Source organism: Mustela putorius, unplaced genomic scaffold, assembly GCF_011764305.1.
Source record: "Mustela putorius furo isolate JIRA1106 unplaced genomic scaffold, ASM1176430v1.1 tig00537227_pilon_pilon_pilon, whole genome shotgun sequence".
Classification (NCBI taxonomy): domain Eukaryota; kingdom Metazoa; phylum Chordata; class Mammalia; order Carnivora; family Mustelidae; genus Mustela; species Mustela putorius.
In genome coordinates, this window is record NW_025422368.1 from 9117077 (window position 1) to 9139456 (window position 22380).

The 22380-nt window shown below is 35.6% G+C and overlaps 1 protein-coding gene across 10 annotated transcripts in view; it reads left to right on the forward strand.

Moving 5' to 3' along the window:
• The window catches only part of SCAF11 (SR-related CTD associated factor 11), a 79470-nt gene that overhangs the window by 26092 nt on the left and 30998 nt on the right, over window positions 1-22380 (forward strand). For 6 of the 10 annotated variants that reach the window (XM_045073206.1, XM_045073207.1, XM_013062995.2 and 3 more), the window contains 3 exons: window positions 1868-2025; window positions 17474-17551; window positions 21160-21305. In XM_045073206.1, coding sequence (XP_044929141.1) covers window positions 1868-2025; window positions 17474-17551; window positions 21160-21305 — 382 coding nt within the window. Of the gene's footprint in view, window positions 1-1867; window positions 2026-12589; window positions 12758-14243; window positions 14497-17473; window positions 17552-21159; window positions 21306-22380 lie in introns of those variants that run through there. The other 4 variants (XM_045073210.1, XM_045073208.1, XM_045073209.1 and 1 more) reach the window with 3 other exon arrangements.

Sequence of the window (22380 nt, forward strand, 5' to 3'; positions counted from 1 at the left end):
CTTTTTAGATCTTATTTTTATCTTTGATGTCTTTGATGTTGTACAGATCTGCTGCATTGTTTCTGGCATGGATTATTTTCATTTCTCTTGGTTACCATACTTTCTATGTCCTTTTATCTTTTGGATCGTTTTTGTTTGTTTGTTTTCTCATTTCTCAGCCATTACTGCTTTAACTGTTGGATGTTCTTTATTCTCTTCTTCTGGGCTTCAATTAGTAGGTTAGACTTTGTTTTGACCTCATTTCCCACTCTCCCAGGTTACATCTCCCTGTATGTCTGATACAGTCTAGGTAGTTTTCTCAGCTCTCTCTTACAGTTCACAAATATTCTTTTCTTCTGGGTCTAATACACTGTTTAATCATTCTATGTTGTATTTGCAAATTCTGATATTTGAAGCCAGTGGACATCTAAATAAATTTCTCATTAGTGAGTATAATGTGTAAAATATAAATAATTGTTTCTGTTGATTCTTACTCAAAGTAACTTATTTCGTAGGTTTGGTAATGTTTCATTATGAACTCATATTTGATAAATTTAATCTGTAGAATTCTGAGGGCCTACCTAAGGGATGTTTTCCTTCAGAGGATTTGTATTTGTTTTTTCCTAAACCCATGCTCTACTTTAGCATGGTGTCTTGACTTGATATGGAGGTTTCTTAGGATCAGTTCCCCTGCCAGGGTTGGTTGTAAGTTTTTAGATGTGAACCCTAATATGAACATTTGCTCTCAGGACAATCTCCACTTTTCCACTTGCTTGGTGTATATTGTTCACATTTCAGCTGACAATTTCTTTATTGTTGTTTCATTTTATGTAGAATTTTTGAGTTTCTTTTACTTTTGAGCCAACAGTACATATTCTTTTATGTTGGTTATATTGCTGGTGGGCATTTAAATTAGTACAAACCGCAAGGGATAAAATTTCATAGTATCCAAACTACAACTGTAGTCCATCAGTAAGTTAAAACAAAAAAAAAATGCAGACTAGTGTATATAGTGTTTTAGTATTTGTGTGAAGAGGGAGCCTTAAAAAGATATGTTTTCAGGGGCGCCTGGGTGGCTCAGTGGTTTGGGCTGCTGCCTTCGGCTCGGGTCATGATCTCATGGTCCTGGGATCGAGCCCCGCATCGGACTCCCTGCTCCGCAGGAAGCCTGCTTCCCCCCCCCCCTCTCTCTCTCTCTCTTTCTCTGCCTGCCTCTCTGCCTACTTGTGATCTCTGTCTGTCAAATAAATAAATAAAATCTTTAAAAAAAAAAAAAAGATATGTTTTCAAGTTGCTTGCTTCTGCATTAAAAAAATATCTTTGGAAGAACAGAGAAGAAATGTAATAGTTGTTACTTATTGCATTTGGTGGATCTGGATGGATGGCAGTAGATTTGAGTAGGAGATTTGTCATTATAACCTTTTTTTTACTTTAAAATATTTGAACCATCTGATTATTACTTATTTTAAAAATTCATAAAGGGGCGCCTGGGTGGCTCAGTGGGTTAAACCCTTTGCCTTCGGCTCAGGTCATGATCCTGGTGTCCTGGGATCAAGCCCCGAGCCCTGCATCGGGCTCTCTGCAAACCAGGGAGCCTGCTTCCCTTCCTCTCTCTCTGCCTGCCTCTCTGCCTGCTTGTGATCTCTGTCTGTCAAATAAATTAAAAAAAAAATTTTTTTTTTCATAAAAAAATTATTTTTATTTCCCCATTAAAAATATAAATTAGTAAATGTTGGGGGTATTGTGCTCAAGGAGATGTTTATTACACTGTAAGATTTAATTACTTTTTCTTTGGGGGCCCTTTAGAATATCTAGTTCTTGATACTGCCTTGAACATGTCATTTGGTCTGGAAAACTTGAAAGTGTATATGGCTGCTTTACTTTATAGGTGAAGAAAACAAAGATAATACTACTACCACTGGTCTGTTGTACAGTGAAGCTGACAGATGTCCAATATGTCTTAATTGCCTGTTAGAGAAAGAAGTTGGTTTTCCAGAAAGCTGTAATCATGTCTTCTGCATGACCTGTATTCTTAAATGGGCAGAGGTGAGTCTAGAATGAACTAATATTATTGTATTTTAATTTCCTAGCATGGTATCATGCCACCTAAATAGCTGATAATACTATTTTATAAGTAACACTTTTTCCCCTTACTCTGGACAAATTTCCCTGTATTAATCCAATTCTGTCAGTATATTTTCTTCTAGTTTTTTTTTACACATCTTTTTTGTTATTTTATAATTAAAAAATATTAATTGCACATTTTTAAAAAAAAACAACCTTACAGGAATAACTGATTTTTTTTTTTTTTTTTTGCGAGGGGGTAGAAATGCAGTAATTTGTCTTCAGTGTACTTTATCCTCTTGAGATAATATCTGCTTACTACTAATAACGCTTTCTGTCCATTTTGTGTTTTATATTTTTCAGGGAATTTTTATGTAGATTATTTGATTTCTTGTATCAGCCTTGTGGAATAACAAGAGCAGATATACTAGGGTTTTTCAGTTTTACGATTTCATAGCTTAGAGAGGCCGGAGTGAATTTAGAACTGCCATTCTCTAATTCCTGTCTTTAATGTAGTGTAAAATAATTTCAGAGTCCAAGTTAATGATATTGCTTGAGATTCTTCTTAGGTAGTAAGTGATTAAGAAAAGGATATTTTGGACTTACAATGTATTATGTTGACTTAGTTCAGGCCAAGTAGATCATGGTACTAGTACATTGAATCACTGAATATGCATTATAAGCCCTATTGTTATGAATTGTGAAATAAAAATTCATTGTCATATGAATCGTGCTGTATTTTTCTGAATTAGTAGTCCTTCAGTAAAAAAGATAAATCACGAAAATATTTTTTCAATAGTAGCTGCATTCAAGTTGATGTCCTTAAGCACATTGGATAATTGCTTCTTAATAATTGGAGCTTTCAAAATTCTGTGTTTCACTTATATTTTCATTAATAGTGTAGAAAGGAGAATATAACTGTATACTGATGCTGTGGCCAAGTTCTGGAAGGAGGAAAAAAGATTTGTTATACCAATTGAATTCATTTATACCAATTGAATTCCGGTATACCTGGAAACAGTTCTCATTAGATTAAAGCCTCAACTGGTCTTGGCAAGAAGGGACTAAGGAGAGGTAAAAATGTATTTTGGGAAAAAATATGTTGAGTTTAATTTAATTATTAATATAATTATGAATCTCCATGTGTTTATAGGAGCACTGACTAATGAATGCATATTTTTCTCTGCCACCCAATTAAAGATTTCATCTGTGTTGAATTTAGTGCACCTTGGTTTGCTTTGTGATTATATATTTTAAAAGTAGAGATTTTTGCTTCCAGTAGAGAAGTAACATTATTAGATGGGTAGAAGGTTTCAATTCAGTGCTTTCATAGGATTTTATTTAGCTGAGCTATCTGAGGTTTGTACTCCAGGTTCATTGAAATAGGAATCAGAATGGATATCAAGAACCAAAAAGAAGTACTTATTTACATTTACCTTACACCCTCCTGAAATTTGTCATGCTCCTAAAGTTTCTATATCCAAAGTCAGAGTTAGTTTTTAATCTTTTCAAGCTCTAAAATTTTGGGTCTGTGTTTATTTAAAACAAAAGCCATGTAAGGCCTTTCAAGTGATCAAGTAACTAAGCTTTAGTCTGTAGGTATTTTATACAGTATGCCTTCCCCAGGGAGGAATGATTCAGGGTAATAGAACCTATAGTTGCCTTCCTGGCCCGTAACCTAATTTCCTGCGTTTTGGGACTCTAGAACAAATTAAGCATGTCCACTATGACTATGTTTAATTTTAAGGAACTCTTGCATGATAGGCCTGTTGGTTTGTGAAATAATGGTGATGATGATGATGTAGAAATAGAATATTAAACAGTAATTAGCACTTAAGGAAAGTTGAAATTTTTATTTAAAGCATTAATATTAGGGCTGAGAGTCTAAAACTAAACAAAGTAGACCTTTGAACTGATTTATTACACACAGAGCAATACACTAAAACTAAAGTTTATTAGCCACTTAAAAAGTTATTTTACCAAATTTACCTACCTATATATTTTACCTACATTACCTATATATTTTACCTTATTATATCTAAATGGTCTAAACATATTGTTAGTTTTTACTTTGTAAGTTTAACCTTGATCCTCTGAGTTTGCACGTTTTAGTTTATTTTATTCATTTTATTTATTCATTTGAGACGGAGAGAGATTATGAGAGGGAGGAGGGGCAGAGGGAAAGGAACAAGCAGGCTCCATACCAAGCAGGGAGTCTGATGACTTGGGGCCAGATCCTAGGACCCTGAGATCATGACCTGAGCTGAAGGCAGATGCTAAGCCAGTTGAGCCACCCAGGCATGCCCTAAGTTTATATATTTTAAAGTAGATAATTAGAAAGGTAAAGGCCAAGAGAAGTCTGACACACAGCTGTAGTAGTGATAGCTGATTCTTAATTGTGATTCCTATAGACAATAAGATATCACTTCCACCCATACACACACAGGTTGAGAAAATAGGATTTATGATTTGGCAGATTGCCAAGAAGTGGTTAAAATTTTGGCCCTAAAAAGGTTTTAAGTTTAAAGCCTTGGAAGCATTTTATGTTTGAAGTATTTAAGAGATTGTGTGAAGGGACACACATAGGCGATGAGGAGGTTCTCATATCCACTAGGGTTTTCTATCTTTAATATAAAATACTTCCCTATCTTTTTAAGTAATTTTTTATAAACATATATTTTTATCCCCAGGGGTACAGGTCTGTGAATCACCAGGTTTACACACTTCACAGCACTCACCAAATCACATACCCTCCCCAATGTCCATAATCCCACCCCCTTCTCCCAAACCCCCTCCCCCCGGCAACCCTCAGTTTGTTTTGTGAGATTAAGAGTCACTTATGGTTTGTCTCCCTCCCAATCCCATCTTGTTTCATTTATTCTTCTTCTACCCACTTAAGCCTCCATGTTGCATCACCACTTCCTCATATCAGGGAGATCATATGATAGTTGTCTTTCTCTGCTTGACTTATTTCGCTAAGCATGATACGCTCTAGTTCCATCCATGTTGTTGCAAATGGCAAGATTTCATTTCTTTTGATGGCTGCATAGTATTCCATTGTGTATATATACCACATCTTCTTGATCCATTCATCTGTTGATGGACATCTAGGTTCTTTCCATAGTTTGGCTATTGTGGACATTGCTGCTATAAACATTCGGGTGCATGTGTCCCTTTGGATCACTACATTTGTATCTTTAGGGTAAATACCCAGTAGTGCAATTGCTGGGTCATAGGGCAGTTCTATTTTCAACATTTTGAGGAACCTCCATGCTGTTTTCCAGAGTGGCTGCACCAGCTTGCATTCCCACCAACAGTGTAGGAGGGTTCCCCTTTCTCCGCATCCTCGCCAGCATCTGTCATTTCCTGACTTGTTGATTTTAGCCATTCTGACTGGTGTGAGGTGATATCTCATTGTGGTTTTGATTTGTATTTCCCTGATGCCGAGTGATATGGAGCACTTTTTCATGTGTCTGTTGGCCATCTGGATGTCTTCTTTGCAGAAATGTCTGTTCATGTCTTCTGCCCATTTCTTGATTGGATTATTTGTTCTTTGGGTGTTGAGTTTGCTAAGTTCTTTATAGATTCTGGACACTAGTCCTTTATCTGATATGTCGTTTGCAAATATCTTCTCCCATTCTGTCAGTTGTCTTTTGATTTTGTTAACTGTTTCCTTTGCTGTGCAAAAGCTTTTGATCTTGATGAAATCCCAGTAGTTCATTTTTTCCCTTGCTTCCCTTGCCTTTTGCGTTGTTCCTAGGAAGATGTTGCTGCGGCAGAGGTCGAAGAGGTTGCTGCCCGTGTTCTCCTCAAGGATTTTGATGGATTCCTTTCGTACATTGAGGTCCTTCATCCATTTTGAGTCTATTTTTGTGTGTGGTGTAAGGAAATGGTCCAATTTCATTTTTCTGCATGTGGCTGTCCAATTTTCCCAGCACCATTTATTGAAAAGGCTGTCTTTTTTCCATTGGACATTCTTTCCTGCTTTGTCGAAGATTAGTTGACCATAGATTTGAGGGTCTATTTCTGGGCTCTCTATTCTGTTCCATTGATCTATGTGTCTGTTTTTGTGCCAGTACCATGCTGTCTTGATGATGACAGCTTTGTAATAGAGCTTGAAGTCCGGAATTGTGATGCCACCAACGTTGGCTTTCTTTTTCAATATCCCTTTGGCTATTCGAGGTCTTTTCTGGTTCCATATAAATTTTAGAATTATTTGTTCCATTTCTTTGAAAAAGATGGATGGTACTTTGATAGGAATTGCATTAAATGTGTAGATTGCTTTAGGTAGCATAGACATTTTCACAATATTTATTCTTCCAATCCAGGAGCATGGAACATTTTTCCATTTCTTTGTGTCTTCCTCAATTTCTTTCATGAGTACTTTATAGTTTTCTGAGTATAGATTCTGTGTCTCTTTGGTTAGGTTTATTCCTAGGTATCTTATGGTTTTGGATGCAATTGTAAATGGGATTGACTCCTTAATATCTCTTTCTTCTGTCTTGCTGTTGGTGTAGAGAAATGCAACTGATTTCTGTGCATTGATTTTATATCCTGACACTTTACTGAATTCCTGTATAAGTTCTAGCAGTTTTTGGAGTGCATTCTTTTGGGTTTTCCACATATAGTATCATATCATCTGCGAAGAGTGATAATTTGACTTCTTCTTTGCCGATTTGGATGCCTTTAATTTCCTTTTGTTGTCTGATTGCTGAGGCTAGGACCTCTAGTACGATGTTGAATAGCAGTGGTGATAATGGACATCCCTGCCGTGTTCCTGACCTTAGCGGAAAAGCTTTCAGTTTTTTCTCCATTGAGAATGATATTTGCGGTGGGTTTTTTCATAGATGGCTTTGATGATATTGAGGTATGTGCCCTCTATCCCTACACTTTGAAGAGTTTTGATCAGGAAGGGATGTTGTACTTTGTCAAATGCTTTTTCAGCATCTATTGAGAGTATCATATGGTTCTTGTTCTTACTTTTATTGATGTGTTGTATCACATTGACTGATTTGCGGATGTTGAACCAACCTTGCAGCCCTGGAATAAATCCCACTTGGTCGTGGTGAATAATCTTTTTAATGTACTGTTGAATCCTATTGGCTAGTATTTTGTTGAGTATTTTCGCATCTGTGTTCATCAAGGATATCGGTCTATAGCTCTCTTTTTTGGTGGGATCCTTGTCTGGTTTTGGGATCAAGGTGATGCTGGCCTCATAAAATGAGTTTGGAAGTTTTCCTTCCATTTCTATTTTTTGGAACAGTTTCAGGAGAATAGGAATTAGTTCTTCTTTAAATGTTTGGTAGAATTCCCCCGGGAAGCCGTCTGGCCCTGGGCTTTTGTTTGTTTGGAGATTTTTAATGACTGTTTCAATCTCCTTACTGGTTATGGGTCTGTTCAGGCTTTCTATTTCTTCCTGGTTCAGTTGTGGTAGTTTATATGTTTCTAGGAATGCATCCATTTCTTCCAGATTGTCAAATTTATTGCCGTAGAGTTGCTCATAGTATGTTCCTATAATAGTTTGTATTTCTTTGGTGTTAGTTGTGATCTCTCCTCTTTCATTCATGATTTTATTTATTTGGGTCCTTTCTCTTTTCTTTTTGATAAGTCGGGCCAGGGGTTTATCAATTTTATTAATTCTTTCAAAGAACCAGCTCCTAGTTTCGTTGATTTGTTCTATTGTTTTTTTGGTTTCTATTTCATTGATTTCTGCTCTGATCTTTATGATTTCTCTTCTCCTGCTGGGCTTAGGGTTTCTTTCTTGTTCTTTCTCCAGCTCCTTTAGGTGTAGGGTTAGGTTGTGTACCTGAGACCTTTCTTGTTTCTTGAGAAAGGCTTGTACCGCTATATATTTTCCTCTCAGGACTGCCTTTGTTGTGTCCCACAGATTTTTGAACCGTTTGTATTTTCATTATCATTTGTTTCCATGATTTTTTTCAATTCTTCTTTAATTTCCCGGTTGACCCATTCATTCTTTAGAAGGATACTGTTTAGTCTCCATGTATTTGGGTTCTTTCCAAACTTCCTTTTGTGGTTGAGTTCTAGCTTTAGAGCATTGTGGTCTGAAAATATGCAGGGAATGATCCCAATCTTTTGATACCGGTTGAGTCCTGATTTAGGACCGAGGATGTGATCTATTCTGGAGAATGTTCCATGTGCACTAGAGAAGAATGTGTATTCTGTTGCTTTGGGATGAAATATTCTGAATATATCTGTGATGTCCATCTGGTCCAGTGTGTCATTTAAGGCCTTTATATCCTTGCTGATCTTTTGCTTGGATGACCTGTCCATTTCAGTGAGGGGAGTGTTAAAGTCCCCTACTATCATTGTATTATTGTTGATGTGTTTTTCTTTGATTTTGTTATTAATTGGTTTATATAGTTGGCTGCTCCCACATTGGGGGCATAGATATTTAAAATTGTTAAATATTCTTGTTGGACAGACCCTTTGAGTATGATATAGTGTCCTTCCTCATCTCTTATTATAGTCTTTGGCTTAAAATCTAATTGATCTGATATAAGGATTGCCACACTCCTGCTTTCTTCTGATGTCCATTAGCATGGTAAATTCTTTTCCACCCCCTCACTTTAAATCTGGAGGTGTCTTCGGGCTTAAAATGTGTTTCTTGGAGGCAACATATAGATGGGTTTTGTTTTTTTATCCATTCTGATACCCTGTGTCTTTTGACAGGGGCATTTAGCCCATTCACATTCAGGGTAACTATTGAGAGATATGAATTTAGTGCCATTGTATTGCCTGTAAGGTGACTGTTACTGTATATGGTCTCTGTTCCTTTCTGATCTACCACTTGTAGGCTCTCTCTTTGCTTAGAGGACCCCTTTCAAGATTTCCTGTAGAGCTGGTTTGGTATTTGCAAATTCTTTCAGTTGTTGTTTGTCCTGGAAGCTTTTAATCTCTCCTTCTATTTTCAATGATAGCCTAGCTGGATATAGTATTCTTGGCTGCATGTTTTTCTCGTTTAGTGCTCTGAAAATATCATGCCAGCTCTTTCTGGCCTGCCAGGTCTCTGTGGATAAGTCAGCTGCCAATCTAATATTTTTACCATTGTATGTTACAGACTTCTTTTCCCGGGCTGCTTTCAGGATTTTCTCTTTGTCATTGAGACTTGTAAATTTTACTATTAGGTGACGGGGTGTGGGCCTATTCTTATTGATTTTGAGGGGCATTCTCTGAACCTCCTGAATTTTGATGCTCGTTCCCTTTGCCATATTGGGGAAATTCTCCCCAATAATTCTCTCCAGTATACCTTCTGCTCCCCTCTCACTTTCTTCTTCTTTCTGGAATCCCAATTATTCTAATGTTGTTTCGTCTTATGGTGTCACTTATCTCTCGAATTCTCCCCTCGTGGTCCAGTAGCTGTTTGTCCCTCTTTTGATCAGCTTCTTTATTCTCTGTCATTTGGTCTTCTATATCACTAATTCTTTCTTCTGCCTCATTTATCCTAGCAGCGAGAGCCTCCATTTTTGATTGCACCTCATTAATAGCTTTTTTGATTTCAACTTGGTTAGATTTTAGTTCTTTTATTTCTCCAGAGAGGGCTTTTATATCTCTCGAGAGGGTTTCTCTAATATCTTCCATGCCTTTTTCGAGCCCGGCTAGAACCTTGAGAATTGTCATTCTGAACTCTAGATCTGACATATTACCGATGTCTGTATTGATTAGGTCCCTAGCCTTCGGTACTGCCTCTTGTTCTTTTTTTTGTGTTGAATTTTTACGTCTTGTCATTTTGTCCAGATAAGAGTAAATGAAGGGGCAAGTAAAATACTAAAAGGGTGGCAACAACCCCAGGAAAATATGCTTTAACCAAATTAGAAGAGATCCAAAATCGTGAGTGGGGAGAAAGGGGATAAAAAGAGGTTCAAAAAGGAGAGAGAAAAAAAAAAAAAAAAAAAAAAAAAAAAAAAAAAAAAGAAAAGAAAAGAAAAGAATTTTTAAAAAAGAAAACACCTAAGAAAAATGTAAAAAATATATATATATATATTAGATAAACTAGTAAAAAATCGTTAAAAAAGAAAAAGGTAACAGTTAAAAAAAAAAAAAAATTTTACCCGAAGGCGAGAAAAAAAAAAAATGAAAAAAAAGAAAAAATTAAATTAACTGCAAGACTAAAAAAAATCACAGGAAAAAAGCCATGAGTTCCGTGCTTGGCTTTCTCCTCCTCTGGAATTCTGCTGCTCTCCTTGGTATTGAAACCGCACTCCTTGGTAGGTGAACTTGGTCGGCTGGATTTCTTGTTGATCTTCTGGGGGAGGGGCCTGTTGTAGTGATTCTCAAGTGTCTTTGCCCCAGGCGGAATTACACCGCCCTTACCCGGGGCCGGGGTGAGTAATCCGCTCGGGTTTGCTTTCAGGAGCTTTTGTTCCCTGAGCGCTTTCCGTAGAGTTCCAGAGGACGGGAATACAAATGGCGGCCTCCTGGTCTCCGGCCCGGAGGAGCCGAGAGCCCAGGGCCCCACTCCTCAGTGCGCCCTCAGAGAACAGCGCCCAGTTACTCCCGTCTGCCTGTCCTCCGGCCGCGCTCCGAGCTCACCGAGCCTGCGACCGGTTCAAGGTAACACCGAGCTGCGAGATTACTGTCGGCTCTGTCTCTGTAGCCGGCTTTCCCGTTCCAATACCCGCAAGCTCTGCGACACTCAGACACCCCCGATCCTTCTGTGACCCTGCGGGACCTGAGGCCACGCTGACCCCGCGTGGGCTTCGCCCCGGTTTAGCCTCTGGAGCGATGTCCCTCAGCGGAACAGACTTTTAAAAGTCCTGATTTTGTGCGCGGTTGCTCCGCCGCTTGCCGGGAGCCGGCCCCTCCCCCCGGGGTCTATCTTCCCGTCGCTTTGGATTCACTTCTCCGCCGGTCCTACCTTTCAGAAAGTGGCTGATTTTCTGTTTCCAGAATTGCTGTTCTTCTTCTCTTCGATCTGCCGATGGATTTTCAGGTGTTTGCAATCTTTAGATAAGCTATCTAGCTGATCTCCGGCTAGCTGAAGCAGTCTCAGCTTGCTACTTCTCCGCCATCTTGACTCCTCCCTTAAGTAATTTTTTAAATGTGATTATCTTTCTTTCTGTAAGCAAATTATCTTCCAACTTATTTATCTCAGTTTTCCATCGCATACCAAATGCTGATAGCTTCAGTTTGAGAAAGTAAGGTTAAGGAAATCAAATTTGGACAGCTGGCAAAGGTATGTTTTCTATTCTGAGAGTAGAAATGAAGAGGGTCTTACTATGATGAGTACAGTTCTTGAAGAAGTTAAACGACAGTGTTCAATGCAGCCAGGTGAGGAATTTATTTTTCAATTAATAATGCATACCAAAAAATCAGAACCTGACTAGTTGACTTATATCTTGATTACTGATGGGTTTTATATGTAGATATTCTTTATGCAGTGAGTAGAAATTTACATTCTAGTGATTAGAATACTTTTCAAAGCTATATTGCCTGGATTTCTTTAATTTTTTTCCTGGAATTTTAGTTTTTGTTTATTCCTGAATGAGACTAAACCTCTCTGTTGTGTAGTTCGCTGTGAACAAAAATGTAAACATCTGTGGAGCAATACTGCTAGTCCTTATCTTTAAAACTTTGTAAAGCATTGTCAAATACATTATTTCATTTACTTATTACAACTTGTGTAGAGGTGATTCAGGACTGTCATCATCCTAAAAGTAAGAGAGGTTGCTCATTCTGGGTCCTCCAGAGCTTGGAATTTGTGACTCATTATTCCAGATCCCCTGTTGTTTCTCCTCATAGATGAATCCTTTGGTAAAGCAAGGAATATTTTTACATTGTGAACCACTCATTATCTAAAGTGAACACTTGTAATCTAAAGCATAAATGTAATAGATTTTCATTTAATACTGTTTTTACCAATTAGGTAAATTAAGATGTATTTCTGTATATTCTACTTTTAAATGTCAAAATTTTAAAATGATTTGTGCAGGTAGTTTATGGAATTTAGTGTTTTTATTTTTCCAGAGAAAGAAAGTATTAACTATTAAATGTAAAAAGAAATTATAATTAAAAGTAATTCTTACCCAACTGTTGAGTTTTCAAGAACCAAAAAGGGTTCCCTTTGAGTAGTTAGACAAAATGCTTTCTTGGTATTAATTTTGTCACTGACAGTCATTTGTCCTTTAGGAATAGATTTCTGAAAGCTGTTACAAAGAACCACAGTTTTACTAATGTGGACTGACAAGGACTGTCTTGAAGAAACTGGTTAAGTGTGATAGGGATCTTGTAGTCTGTCTGACTACAGGTGAGCACTTTCTTTGGAGGTGTTCAGGCTAGGTATCTTAGAACCATTAACAAGAAAAATAGGTTCTTGTGAATAGGTTTTCAAAATAAGCCTCTAATGGTATGCATTCCTAAATCCTTTTTATTTGCTCTTGAACTGTAGTTTTATGTATTGTGCTCTATTTGTTAGTAGGAAGAATAGATGTTCTAGAGATTCCCATGAACAGACAAACCTACTTAGAAGCATAGGTACTGAGATTTAGTCTTAAGCGCTTACCTTTAACACTTGCTTCTCTCTCTCTAGGAGGGGCTATCTGTAGGCAGCCTTTGTGATTGAGGATAGAGCAGCAACAGGAAGCAAGAAATATTAGGAATCAAGAATCCTGAATTCCAAATAAGGAAGGTTTCCTGTTCTTACATTTAAATATGGGTTTGTCTGAGCTGAGAATTTACAACGCTTCAGAATACTAGGGTATGTTTTACTAAAATCATTAGGAAGATTTTTTTTTTTCCTATCAAAATTGCCTCCACTGAGAAAACCTTAGTACAGAGCTTCATACATAAAATTATGCTCTGTTTTTCAATACACATTACATTGTAAAGCAGTGATCAAATTCTATTAATTTTGTAGCTCTGTCAAGTTGAATGGTGATATTGAACTATGTTGATTATAAAACAAAGTAAGATACTTTACAGATTGTTGAAATGAAAGTCATATTGGCTTAAATAGGTGATTGAGTATTTTTGATGTATATAAGAAATCGAAATGGTGAATAATCAAGGGGTATTTATTTTGTGTATATAAGGAAAACAAAATTTGGGATAATTTTCTTCAAAACTGAAGTCACACTTTTAAGCACAATAAGCATATTAGTTCAGAATTTTCTATGTTAGTTTGACTTGTGCATTTTTTAAAACCATACAACTTAAAAACTAAATCATCTATATTAGTAACAAACTGTGAAGACTAAGATTAAAATATCTGACATTTTCTGAATGGCTGTCTGTTGGGTATAAGGGTGAAGTACCCTTGGGAATGCCTTAAAATTAGGCCAGTGCAAACCATTTTTTAAACTCTATTTGCAAAACTTTCCTAGTAAAGGTATTTGATCATCATGTTATCTGTAATTTTATGCATTAGTACCTGCTAATGATGGTGTCTTTGAACTTTGCCCTGTGTACTTTTCTTACAGTATACATTAACAAAAAAATTAATGATCCACTTGATTTTTTAAAAATCTGTTTTGATCTTTTTTTATTCTTCTTTAGTCAATCTTTTTTTTTTTTTTAATTAAAGATTTTATTTATTGGGGCGCCGGGGTGGCTCAGTGGGTTAAGCCTTTGCCTGCCTCTCTGCCTACTTGTGATCTCTCTCTGTCAAATAAATAAATAAAATCTTAAAAAAAAATTTATTTTTATATATTTGACAGACATTGATCACAAGTAGGCAGAGAGAGAGAGGAGGAAGCAGGCTTCCTGCTGAGCAGGGATCCTGATTCGGGGCTCGATCCCAAGACCCTGGGATCATGACCTGAGCTGAAGGCAGAGACTTGAACCCACTGAGCCACCCAGGTGCCCAGGTGCCCCTTCTTTAGTCAGTCTTAATCTCTTGAAGTATGCTATGACAACTTAACTCAGGATAACCAAATTTCTCTTCTATTTACCCTTTGAATTGTTTTGTTAAACTGTTCTAAGGTCAGAACTGAATATCATCATTTCTAAGTAGCCATGGCAAAGATACTGTAGGTAGCTTGTTTTCTGACCTTTGCTTCCTTAACTGGAGAGGATAACTTGGTTTTTCAGCATTTTTTCTGATGGCCGAGCCTGAGCTAAAGAAAACCTATTAACTTATTTTCTAGTACTAACTAGATTTAGAAAATGTAAGCATATACAAATTTTGATAATATATAACAATGGCTTTCTGACTTTTTGCTGTTTTCTTTTTGTTTTTGTAATAGCAGTGAAACCTTTTCTTCAAATGAAACCTTAAACAAATCTGTGGCAATTAAGCTTAAGGAGAACAGAACAAAACCAAAATCTTACTCAGAACCCTGTTATTTGAAACATCAAAATGGAATGTCTCAGTTAAAACTGTCAGTTTTAAAGGCAGGAGTGCCATATAGCTGGTGTCAAATGAGGAAATTTGATAAGGAAGAAAATACAGTTATGTAATTTCAAAGTTTTTGAAAGATTCGATGCACCTAATTTAGAGTAAGTTTCTTGAACACAGTGGCTTTCTTTATTTGTTAGATATTAGTGTTTTGAAATAGTTATAATAAAATGAAATATTTTAACTTCCATAAAAATCATTGAGAATGGTCTCTCACATGCATGTATAAATCATATTGTGGGTTGTCTTTTTGTTAATGAACTAAGCTTTTTTTGTTTGTGCAGTGAAGTTAGTTGATGTTTAGAAGACTTTACACAATGCTTAGTATATGACATACACTCTTCTAAGATTAATTCCGGTAAGAACCTTAGAAGTTCTATTATCCACATAGTTACAAATGAGGTAACTGAGACGCAGGAAAAGTATGTTACTTGCTCAAGGTTACTCTCAGAGCAAGATATGAAAGTACATAGTAGATTCACAGCTTCCATACATCTTTGTTAATGGCTTTTTAAAGAACATGGATGGAAACAGTTTTCATCTATCATTGTTTGAGCTTTTTTAAAAAAAATATTTATCTAAATTTGCCTTTAAAATAGAAGAATATTCTGAAACTTTAGTTATTTATAAGAACTTGAAAGTTTTTATTTATTTTTTTAAACCAGAGAGACAGACAGACAGAAGAGGGAAAGAGAAAATTTTAACTAGGCTCTATACCCAGTGTGGAGCCTGATACAGGGCTTGACCCTACTACAACCCTGAGATCGTGACCTGATTTGGGCGCTTAACCAACTGAGCCATCCAGGCACCTTGAAAATTTTTACTTTTAAATACTATTTTGAGTTATAAATATATTAATACAACCTTAGTTGTATTAAATTGTTTTAAATTTAGTTGTCTTAATCTCCTTAAATTCCAGTTTAAGAAATTTCATATAGAAAATGTTAATATGGTAAGCAACAATCACAAAAGAACTCAACTAGAATTGATATTTGCAGTGCATCATTTAAAAAGATGGACAGCTTTGTCACTACTTGTTGCAAAGCTTCTTAAGGGGTCAAGTTTTCTGTAAGGAAAGTAATAGCATCCTAAATCCCTATTACTTGGAAGTAAGCGGAGCTGGCTTCTACCAGTCTGAACTGATTTAATGCAGTAAGGTCACATTTCCTAATTCAGATGTGGTAAAACATTTTATCAAGGCCTACTTAAGAGGAAGAGAAAAACTACTTTTTAGAGTAAGTAGAAAGTAACTCAATTTGTATTTTGGCTGCTCTCAAAGTGATGCACAGGCTTTGTGAAAATGTATTCTATGATCAAAGGCTACACATAGTCTATCGACCTGTGCTTATGTAAGTGTATCTTGGTATGTTCCATAGTCCAGAAAGGCAAAAATGACAACATATTTTTTTTAAAGATTTTATTTATTGTTTATTTGACAGACAGAGATCACAAGTAGATAGAGAGGCAGGCAGAGAGAGAGGGGAAGGGAAGCAGTCTCGCCGCCGAGCAGAGAGCCTGATGCAGGGCTCGATCCCAGGAACTTGGGACCATGACCTGAGCTGAAGGCAGAGGCTTTAACCCACTGAGCCACCCAGGCACCCCAACATTTTTCACTAGAGAATATAAGATAATTTACCAAAATTCCACTACAATGTTGTGGTCTTTTAGGCTTTTGCTGTTACATTGTTAAAATTCTGTTTTACTTTTATAACCATGAGCACTAGTAATATCACCTTTTGGTATTTTTATATGGTATAGAATCTTCCCTTCATCATGCTACCAATGGGCAACATACTGTATCTTTAATAATTTAAATAATATAAACCTATTTCTATGCAAATATTTAAATACTGTAATCACAGAAACTCCTATAGTTGATGCACATTTATTTTGAAAGTATAGGAAATAATTTTATCAAAGTTCATTTAGGATCACAGTGATCAAAAGACTATTTTCCTTAATCTATAAGGAGTGCCTACAATTCAATTTTAAAAAGATTAGAAACTTAATAAAAAAGTTAGGCAAAGGGCAATGAATAAATAATTTAAAGAAAAGGAACTTTGTGAAGCACTTAAAAATACAAAAATATGCCCAATCTTACTATAAAAGGAAATGTAAACTAAAATTTTTTTTTTCTTAAAAAAAGATTTTATTTATTTATTTGACAGACAGAGATCACAAGTAGGCAGAGAGGCAGGCGGGGTGGTGAGGGGTGGAGAAGCAGGCTCCCCACTGAGCCGAGAGCCCGATGCGGAACTCGGTCCCAGGACCCTGGGATCATGACCTGAGCTGAAGGCAGCGGCTTAACCCACTGAGCCACCCAGGCACCCCGTAAATTAAAACTCTTAAGCATACCATGTTATTAATAGAGAATGGGACCACTCAGAAATAGTAATATAAACCAGTTTAAGATACATAATTAAGAGGGAAAATTTGGTTCAGCATATGTTTAGTTTTACTGTATATTAAAAAGATACACCATATATACATGTATGTGTGGGATATATCCTAAAGGATATATAGGAAACTACTTCTGGAGACATTATTGCTGGTGTAACTGTTCATTCAAAACAATTGATTTGGGGAGAAATGTTAAGTCATAGAATATTAAGATCTGTACAGGACCTGTCCAAGTCATTCCTTTCTACAGCTGATTTAGAGTTGCCCAAGTGCTTTAGGTCACAGAGCTGTTGATTTCCATGTAGTTCTCCTTTCAGTATACCAGTAGTTCTCAGCTGGGCAAGCAGGTCTTAATGGAATTATCTTTATATTTTGATAACAGAGATTTTATCTCTTGTGGATTGGTATAGTACACTTATGTAGCCAGCATGTAGTAGGTGCTCAGTAAATGTTTGAATGAATTGAACAAATTTAGGATATTTATTACCCGTTTTTATTTATTAGACTTTGACATGGTATAGGTGGAAAGTATTTTATCTTTATCTTTGAAAGAAGAGAAATTATTTTTCTGTTTCCTTTTCTAGTGGAAAACTTATTATAAATGCATTTGTTATGGTTTAATTTTGATCTGTTCTAAAGAAACATTTGTAAAGTTACAATTTGCTAATCATTTTTCAGATACTGGCTACATGTCCTGTAGACCGAAAACCATTTCAGGCAGTGTTTAAATTGAGTGCATTGGAGGGTTGTGTTAAGGTAAGGTTTATGTTTTACTTTGTAGTATGAAATGTATAAACTTAGTTGAGATGATTTTCTTTAATAGATTTCCAGTTTGAGTATATTTATGAATTGTTCAACTTTAGGTTTAGTATGTGATTATTATTTCTATTCAGCATGGCAAGCCTAGACCTTTCTACAAGGCTACAAAAATTATGAACCCTTTTTATTCTTTGCCTTCTTAAAGAAGACATATCTATGGTAGTCACCTTACGATTTTCCACAAAATACGACTTCTGATGCTCTAAAGGAAGTTTCACATTTAGTCTTAAATTGTAGGAGGTTTAAATTTTTAGAATGTTTTTAGTGTGAGGATGATTATATATCAGAAACATTTACTAATTAATTGGATAGTGCTTTGAATATATTCTTCCATTGAAAAGGGGTTTGAAATGGAATATGAGATTCAAAGACTGACCCCACAAAAACTTAAGTTTGAAAGACCTGAAAATTGTTTTTCATGAAAAGCATTATTATGTTTGGAAGATTAAGCCAATAAAACTAAATATAAAATGGTATCTTTGTTTTTAAATGCTGGTGCTTGAAGGAAAGTGAGCAATTAGAGAATATGGGGTTTTGTAGAGATCTTGAGAGAGACTGCTCACAGTTTCAGGGTTAGTATAGGCAGATGACTTTTATTCTTTACGTACAATTTTATTGTAATCCTTAATCATAATCACTTTCATGAGATGCACATTTAAATACATAACCTCATTGATGTTATTTATGGTTATGAACCATGATTATGGTTTGTATTTAGATTAATATTTGGCTTACAAATAAAAGAAGAAAAAAGAAATAGGAACATATTCCTGAGTTAATGAGTAAAAGGTGAAATGACAAAAGGAGAGTAAGTAGTTATATAAGATATATGAGAAGATTTCTTGAGATAACATTTACAAGTCATGAATGATGCATTGCGGTACTTGGCTGGCTCATTTGGTAGAACGTGCAGCTCTTGATCTCAGGGTAATGAGTTCAAGCCCATTTGCAGGTAGAGTTTACAAAAAAAAAAAAGGAATTTTCAATATATACATACCTGATGCCAATGATGAGGGGTAGAGAGGAAGACTGTTCCCAAGTAGCATGATAAGCCCATAACAACTCAGTTGCTGTCTTTATGAATAGAAATGGGTATGGAAGTGACATACAACTATTTAAGCATAAGGTATTCTCAGTGTAGGTATTTATAATTTGTTTTGATATATTTTTACCAGATGAGTCTCAGTGACATAAGGAACAAATGAGATTATAATTCAAATAATATGACATATGTAAAAAATTATTTTGCTTGTTGTAATTGTGTTAATTGTGCATCTATATAAATTAGTATGTCTTGGAGAAAGATACTATATAAATGTTATGATCAAAATTAAAGCATGGCTTCTCTGAAAGATAGATTCTCTGTTTTTCCCGACTATATATATAATGTTGCTGAAGATGTATTGGCATGAACTAGCTTCTAAAGATACTGTCCTCTAAAACTTTATTTTGTAGCTTTATGTGAAATACTGTTTTTGTTGCTTAGATTAACAACTTATGTTTTCTTTAATATGGTTTGTATTTTACTTAAATTAAAAGTCTGCAGGGGTGCCTGGTTGGTGCAGTTGGTTGAGTGCCCCACGCTCAGTTTCTGCTTGGTTGTGATCTTGGGGTTGTGAGTTTGGGCCCCAGGTTAATTACCACACTGAGCGCAATCTGTTTGGCACTTTATCTCTCTCTCCCTCTCTCCCTTCCTCTCTCAAATAAATTTTTTTAAAAAAGTTTAGAGGAGTGTTAACCTAATTTAGTCACTTAAGTATTTCTTATTATGTGATACTAACTATATGTTGTTAATATTTTCCTTTGACCTTTACTTCTGAATCTTCACTTTATCCCTTTCCAACTAAACGAATGAGACATCTGTACTTGCTTACTCCCTTTTTATACTTGTTTTTCAATTCATATTGAACATTTTACCTCTGTAAAAGTGTCCTCACTAAGGTTTGGGATAATTCTTTGTTTTCTGCATGTGGTACTTTTGACTGCCCTTTATTTTCTTTGGCTTATAGGGTATCTTTTTATGAATTTTGTATGTATGTTTTACTTTTCTGACCTTTTCACAATCTTATCATCTCTCTGCCTTCCTTACCTTCTTAAAAATCATTTCTTAAATTTCAAATTCCTTTCAGTGTCCTGGGGATACTTTCTCTCTAAATCTTCTCAAGTACTCCAGTAGTTATAAGCTCTTACAGGTATTTGTATGGCTTTTAAAACTATCACTAGCCCAGATCTCTTTCCTCAGAACTAGATTTATGTTTTCATCTGCTTGTTGGATATCTCCGTGTAGAATACTGAGGAATGTAAACATTAACAGATCCAGAACTCATCTGGGAGTTTTCCTTTTTTTCTTTCTCCCTCATCTTTGCTTAGTCCTTCTGAGCAATGTCTTTTTTTTTATTTATTTATTTGACAGACAGAGATCACAAGTAGGTGCAGAGGCAGGCAGAGAGAGGAGGAAGCAGGCTCCCTGCTGAGCAGAGAGCCCGATGCAGGGCTCCATCCCAGGACCCTGGGATCATGACCTGAGCCAAAGGCAGAGGCCTTAACCCACTGAGCCACCCAGGCGCCCTGAGCAATGTTTTAAATTTGTTTTCTCTTCATTCTTTTTTTGTCACTTCTTTGTAGACCTTCATGCTGTCATTTAGACTGGTTCTGCCAATAGAAATATAGTACAAGCCACTATAATTTAAAATTTTTATTTTCAGTAGTTACATTGAAAGAGTAAAAAGAAACCATTAAAATAAATTTTTATAGTATATTTAATCGAACATAACTAATGTATTATGTCAACATAAGGTAATTTTAAAGAATTATTGAGAGGTTTTATCTTGTTCTATATCTTTGAAATACAGTATATAGTTTTACACTTAGAGTACATCTCAATTCAGACAAGCCACATTTCAGTGCTCAATAACCACATATGGCTAGTATCTTATCTCTCTCAGTGTGTAGATCTGCTATACAACTCTAAAAGCTTTCTTCTGGTTTCCCAGACTTTATAGTCTCTCCTTAACTGGTTTGTTCTCTACAATGCTTTAATACCTCCATTTATTCACTGTTTCCCCTGGAATTATTTTCTTATTTGAACCCCTTTACAATCTGTTCCTAATATGTTACATCAGCTTCATATCCTGCTAATATTTTCTTACCGATCTGCATTGGCTTCTCATTGTTCCTTGTAACTATGTTCATTCTTCTATTCAGAATACTTTTTTCTTAGACAAATTCCTACTCTTTAGGACTGACTCATTAAAGTCTTCTCTTTTATCCTCAAATAGTAAATTTCTCAGTCCTACATGTATACAGAGATCTGTGCTCAAGAGCACTTTCTGTTTACATGCCTCTCACTATTTTGTTTCCCTGGAGCTTTAGCACACTTACCAGTCTTAAAGCTTAGGATACTTGAATGAATAAGCATGTGTTTGGGCTACCCTTTCATTCAGAAAATTTTGCTTCTTTAATTTTTTTATGCTTTCAGAGGAGAATTGATAGGCTATCATTTGTGGTGCTGGATTATCACTTTAAGGATTTTGCTTTTCTTCTAGGTTCAAGTAAAAAGACAGTTGAGAGAAACAAAAGACAAAACTGAAAGCTCTTTTAAGAAGCAGCTCTCCTGTTGTGAAAATTCTAAAAGCTGTATGAGGTTAGTGATGAACTTCATAAGTGGAGTCCAAACGTTTAAAACCAGAAGGTAGCTAATAATAAAAAATAAAGAGTTATCTTTTTTTTTTTAACAACGTAGCGTTTAAATGTATTTAATTATTTCTTTTAAAGCACACACTTGATATTAAGAAATGATCCGCTGAAATCTGAGAATTGAATTTGAACTATCTTATTCATGAATTTTTTTGGTTTTTTTTTTTCTGTAATCTGTTTAGATGAATATTTTTATAAAATAAAAGTGTTATAGCAGTGTAAATTAAAGCTTATTCATTTCTGTTTATGACAAACCAATAATGAGTAAGTATTGGTATACTGACCACATTTTGGTTAGCACCACTCTAGTATTTATGGACAAAAAGTAGAAAATAACTAACGATATAGCACAACATTCTTTATGAGACAGTTATAATTGAAACTGCTTATTATTATCTTTATAGTTTTCTTTTTTTGTATAGTAGCAGGCACTTGGTACCTACCATAACAACCATTTATGTTTTAACATGTTTGGATTTCTTTCTTTAATTACTGTTGTTAAAATGTAATTGCCTAGAAATACAGTGCTTAGTACTTGAGTTTATTAGGTATTTAACATATTTTTTGAACTAAATTGAGAAGATAGTGTACTGGAAATTAATTCATTATTAATACTTAAATTGTTCCAGTACATTTAGAAGTTAAGCCCATTTTGATCTGACATATATTCAGAGCTTTCCAAAAATTGTATTCTGAAGACAATATATATTGTCAAATTCATAATGAAACCTATGATTCATTAGTATATTTAATCACAATACTAATTTCTTTTTTTTTTCTTTCAAAGATTCATTCACTTATTTTAGTAGGGGGTGTGTGGTAGAGGGAGAGAGAGAGTCTAAGCAGATTCTGTGCTGAGCATGCAGCCTCACTTAGCTCGATATCCCAACCCTGAGATCATGACCCAAGCTGAAACCAAGAGTTTGGACCCATAAAGGCACCCCTTGAATACTGATTTCTTAACAGAGTAGATTTATTTAGTTACTAAAACAGTTGACAGGGGCGCCTGGGTGGTTCAGTGGGTTAAAGCCTCTGCCTTTGGCGCAGATCATGATCTCAGGGTCCTGGGA